This window comes from Cyprinodon variegatus, unplaced genomic scaffold (assembly GCF_000732505.1).
Source record: "Cyprinodon variegatus isolate N-32 unplaced genomic scaffold, C_variegatus-1.0 Scaffold431, whole genome shotgun sequence".
NCBI lineage: Eukaryota > Metazoa > Chordata > Actinopteri > Cyprinodontiformes > Cyprinodontidae > Cyprinodon > Cyprinodon variegatus.
Window position 1 is genome coordinate 177,414 of NW_015150884.1, and position 5,505 is coordinate 182,918.

General features: G+C 40.7%; 1 protein-coding gene across 1 annotated transcript in view; it reads left to right on the plus strand.

The window, feature by feature from the left end:
• The window catches only part of syngr3 (synaptogyrin 3), a 10,444-nt gene extending 4,939 nt beyond the window's left edge, over positions 1-5,505 (plus strand). The window contains exons 2-4 of the mRNA XM_015388654.1: positions 110-344; positions 1,224-1,369; positions 4,515-5,505. Coding sequence (XP_015244140.1) covers positions 110-344; positions 1,224-1,369; positions 4,515-4,724 — 591 coding nt within the window. The 3' untranslated portion in view covers positions 4,725-5,505. The remainder of the gene's footprint in view (positions 1-109; positions 345-1,223; positions 1,370-4,514) is intronic.

Below are 5,505 nucleotides of genomic sequence, written 5' to 3' on the forward strand. Positions count from 1 at the left end.
TACAGAACCTCCTGGTCCTACATCGAATGCTATGAAGCCTCTCCTCAGAGGGCAGCAGGGAGAACAATCCCATGTTTAAATTGTCCATCTGCTCTTTTCTGGCACACAGATATTTTCGCTGGTGGTTTTCGCCTCTATTGTGAACGAGGGTTATGTTAACCTGGGCAGTGAACGCCTCCACTGTGTTTTCAACAAGAATGCAGACGCCTGCAACTACGGCGTGTTCGTGGGCCTGGTGGGCCTGCTGGCATGTTCTTTCTTCTTCCTGCTCGATTACAAGTTCTCTTCCATCAGCTCTGTCAAAGATAGGAAGAAGGCTGTGATGCTGGAGATTGGCTTCTCAGGTGAGAAGAGATCCAGGAAAATGTTGCAGTCTTCCATAAGGTATTTAGAGAACACGGCAAACATGTGGAGAATGTAATCTGTGAAGAGTGGAATGCACCATTATCGTGGTGATGCAATTCACAAAAACAAACATACAACCAGAGCTTACTATCAAAAAATTTCAGTCAAATCAGATCCATGTCGAAATGGCCTAGTCAAAGTTCAAATCTGTATCCAGTTGAGAATCTCTTGCAAGAGAGGCTGTACATCCAATCACATTGAGCTAGATTCAGCTAATTAACAAAGAAGAATGGACAAAAAATGCAAAGGTTGTACCTCTAGAGAGCAGCTGTAATTTAATCAAAGGGGGCCTAACTGTAAGCATTGTTTTTATGATGTTTATGAGTAAAAAGTCTGAGAATCATGTATAATTTTTCAGTTTAACAATTCGGCACTAGTTTGGTCTGCTACATGAATTCAGATAAGTATGTATTTAGGTTAGTAGTGAGAAAAATATAAATGTTAAAGTGATATTATCCTTTAAAAGGTAATGTAAAAGGCACTCCTAAGTGAGACTCTATAAAAAAAAAAAAAAAGTGAAGCAATATTCAGAATGAATGAGAAGTGATGAAACCACCTGAACTGAAAGTGAGTTTCTAAAACATCAAGAGTGCAGTCTTGGTTTGGGCATTTTTTTAAGGTGTTTGTTTCATAAGGTGAAATGAAACAATTATCTGGTAACAACTATTAGGAAAATGATACTGTTTTTTTCTAAAAGAATTATTCATAATATAGGGAAGTATGATATGAGAAATCATCAGCCACAGGTTGTTACTGTGCCAGTATCAAATGAGTTTCCTAGGAAATAAGCACTTGTTGGGTTTTCTGGTGTCTTGCAGGTTTTTGGACCTTTCTGTACTTTGTAAGTTTCTGCTTCCTGGCCAATCAGTGGTCTCGGACCAAAGCTGATGATCTGCCTCTCAACCAGGGGGCTGATGCAGCACGAGCAGCAATCGCCTTCTCCTTCTTCTCCATAATCACATGGGTAAGGCTAAATATATCACTGGAGATAATAGATGCTGTGTCTGTGATTTGTAGCAGTAACAATTTCCTGTAGGTCAGTGGAACAGACCTTTACTGTTCTTGAGCATCTGAGGTGGTCATGGTAGTGCAATTGTCAGGTCCACATGTCCTTTGTGTATCTGGAGTTGTCTTACTACCGTGTCCCTTGATGCATTATGTCTGGGCTGGGACAGAACTGTGGATTATCTTGGTTGCTTTTAAATACTACCAAGTCCTCGTAGAAACAAAGCAAGACCTGTTTTGATTTTATAAGCACAAGACTGTGATTGTTACCAACGTCTGTATGATTCAGAAGCTGCTCCTAGTTTGGGTGTTGATGGAGGGTATCTCAATCTTGGCAAGGAGGGTGCCTTTGCAGATGAAGCGGTTCTGTAGTTTTTTCTGTTTACACATAATTTACAGTGAGAGTAGTTTTTTCAAAAAGTTGTTTGCAATCTGTTGATCACAGTGTTATTTACAACCCAAATGTCCATAGATTTTAATGTTTACAAACCACTTCCAGTAGGAACTCTTGTTTATCTATGCTGCACTTGTCAGAGCTCAGAACAGATGACCCAGTATTCAGGCAAACAGACTGTCAGAACTCTCAAAAAAGGCATTTATTTAAAACAACAGATCTGCAGTGAACAGCAGGGGCATCTTAGGCTGGAATCCTTGCAGGGGGAGAATACAGATTAGTGACCATGTCAATCTGGCAGAAGTAGATTATCAATGTGTGAGTCACTAACCTGGTCCTTAAATTCAGTCCATGCCCAGAGGACGAGGTTGGTTCTAGCCGTTACGCTGCCAACAAGATGCGGCGGGTGCTGCCCAGAGAGTCCCAGACGCTGTAGTCTCAGAGGCCGGAGAACAAACAGGAGATCAGAACCGAGCAGGTGAATGAAGGCAAGATAATCCAGAGGACAGAGCCAAAGACGGTGTCGAGAATGTGCTCAGGATTCAGAACCAGGAGATCACAGGTCCGAAGAGGTTCCCGAGAGACATAAGGAGACAGATCAGAATGGGGACAGGCAGACTCAGAAGTCAAAGGCAGAACGGGTCAGGATCAGGCAATCAGTAACTCTAAGGTAGGCTAGAGAAACTCTCACAACAGGCTCAAGAATAATCTGGCACTGATGACTGGTTAAAGGGCTGGTTAAATAGAGGCAAGAGCAGATGGATCCGATGAACTGTAATGAGAAACTGGGTGGAGGTGAATGGAATGAGCAATCAAGCCAGTCATCACCGCCAAGTTCATGACAGCACTGTCCTCGCCTTAACAGATTTTAAAAGGTGCTCGGTGTGGAAAATCTGAGCAGGATTAAAGCTGTGCAGAAGGGTTTTGATGAGATAATCACGTAATTTGGCCATGAGGTGCCATACAGACCTAATGCAAGCCATTTTCATTCCCATTGTCTATCACACTTATCCCTGCTGGGGTTGTGAGGGGTGCAGGTGCCTATTTCCAGCTGTCAATGGGTGAGAGGCGGGGTACTCCCTGGACAGGTTGCCAGTCTACTGCAGAGCAACACAGAGACAAACAGGACAAACAACCATTCTTGCACACACTCACAGCTAAGGAATATTAGGAGAAGCCAATTAACCTAACAGTCATGTTTTTGGGCTGTGGGAGGAAGCCGTGGTACCCGGAGGGAACCCACGCATGCACACGCAAGCATCAAGCCTAAAAAAGTTATAGAGATGAAAAGAAGAGCACCATCACCTGGAGGGAGCAAAGGAAATGTTAATGCACACTGAAAGTAATACACTGAGCTGGTGTACGTGTGGGGGACCTCTGTTTGAGCTGGTCAAGTTGGATGCAAAAATTCATAATAGCTTCAACCACATGACATCACATGACATAGTTGACACACTTCTCTCTCAACTAAAACATACAAAAAAATGAAAAGAGGATGAAAGCGACAGTTGGTTAAGAGTTGTTTGAGCAACAGAAAATTATTTGAACCTTTTCTTGTGTCTGATAATCAGTCTTGTACATCAGCTTTAGGGAGTTTTGTAGTCATTTCCTCTTGGTGGAGCAGCTTTATCTCAGCAGTGTTGGGTGGAAACATTTTGGCAGTTGGTATTTCATACCAGAGCTCTGCTCTGGATATGAAGCAGGACACCCTTTTATACCTAACATTCAACTGACTGAAAACATCGACTCCAACATCAGATCATTTGGGGGGCGGTTGTTACTTGAGCAAACTGTCAACGTTTAGAGAAATAATGACATTAAACAAAGTCAACTTTTTCCCATTTAATAACCCTTCCATGGATTAAAACAGTCGAGTCCAAACTCTTTGCTATGAGGTTCAAAATTATTAACCTAAAGGTACATGCAGACAAAAAAAAAAAAACATACAAAATTAATGTTGTTTTTCCTATTTTTTTATTGTTAATGATAAACTTAATTTGCCTGTTATGATGCAGCTTGTCTGATTGTTTATTTTTCTGGCTTTAGGCAAAGCAGAAGTCTTTTTGGTAACCCTATGAGCTAAAATAAGAATGCATTTAATGTCAGCCAGTTTAAAAGAAAGGATCATATATTTTATACAGCTTTAATGTTCTAGTTTTAGCTGCAAAGAGACAACAATCTTTTTAGCTGCCAGGTTAAAGCTAATTTATTAGTATTAGCTATGCTTACCAATATGCAATGTTTTGATTAACTCTACTGTTCTCCTTTTGTATTATTTACAAGATTTTATCAAAACAAAGCAATATTCAATGTAGACAATCATTTGTCTTTGGCAAATTATTAACATGCATATGAACAAAAATACCAAGGAAAAGGATAACAAATAGAAACCAGTGGGCAGAATCACATAAATATATTTAATAAAGTGCACAAATTAATTGTTTTATCAGCTTTTTTGTTATGGGAATGAGAAATGTTCACAATGTGTTATTCTGTAAATCCAAAAGGCGAAATATGAGTTTTTTTAGATTTGTTATGAATTATTAGGTTGATTATATAAAATTATTTTTGTGTTTTCTATTTATAGCATGAATCCCAAATAATACAGAGTTCCAACTTAAACATAAAACAGATAGAATTTTTCTTTGAATATAATGAGTTACATCTTTTAAGAAGGTGACTCTGCTGTTCTCTCTGTTGCCCCCTGTAGGCCGGCTTAACCGTGCGTGCGGTCCAGAAGTACCTTCTGGGAACAGACATGACCCTGTTCACCACTGAGCACATGGACGGCGGCGCACCAACCCAGCCGTACCCGTCCAATTCACCAGGAGGCGCCCCAACCGACACCACAGAGGCCTACCAGAGCCCGCCGTTCACCGAAAACAACACAGCCCCTACATACCAGGTTCCTATTTACTAGGACAGACAGATGTGTTGATGGAAGAGACGCAGATAAAAGAAAATTGTTTTCTTGTGATTTCTGTTTCAAGTAAAGTTGTTCTTGAGTCGACCCGGGAAACAGTTTTCAATAGCTGTTTAGAATAAAGTCGTCCGGCCTCTGCTTTCTTGTTTCCTCCTCTCGTTTCCTGCCCCTCCTGAACATTCCAGCTTTATCTGCCTTTTTTTCTAGACCTGCAGAAAGGATATTCCTCCTGCATCGGCGCAGATAAATCAAAATCAAAACTAGAGGAGGAAAAGTGAAAGAGGGAGGTTCCTTTTGAAGTGTTCAAAAATCATTTTGTTCTGAACAAATTCCACCACAGTGGTTTTAAACAACAGTGAGCAGTGCAGGGAGTGTTCTCTTATAGCACTTTGGTCTTAATTCTTTTCATTCATTCAGGTGTCAGTTTTCTTGCCAAACACTGGGAATGATCTTGTTTTCATTCATTAGCAGCATAGATAACTCCTCCTGTGTTCCCAGTTGGTGATCATTTGCATTGAATCTGTATGTTTCCAAACGTAGAGATCAAATAAGTGCCATATTCTTACCGTGTGTCTGAGGACGTTACCGAGTTCGGTCAGTTTTCCACATGCTGTACACAACTGCAATGTTTTATGACAGAGTGCAATATTTCATATTCTTGTGTACTGTAGGCAGGCAGGCAGGCACTGTACTAAAGTGAAGACATTATAATCAGAGCAGGTTGACTCCAGGGTCTGTCTCAAATGACACATTTCTTAAAATCACTCTCATTCAAATA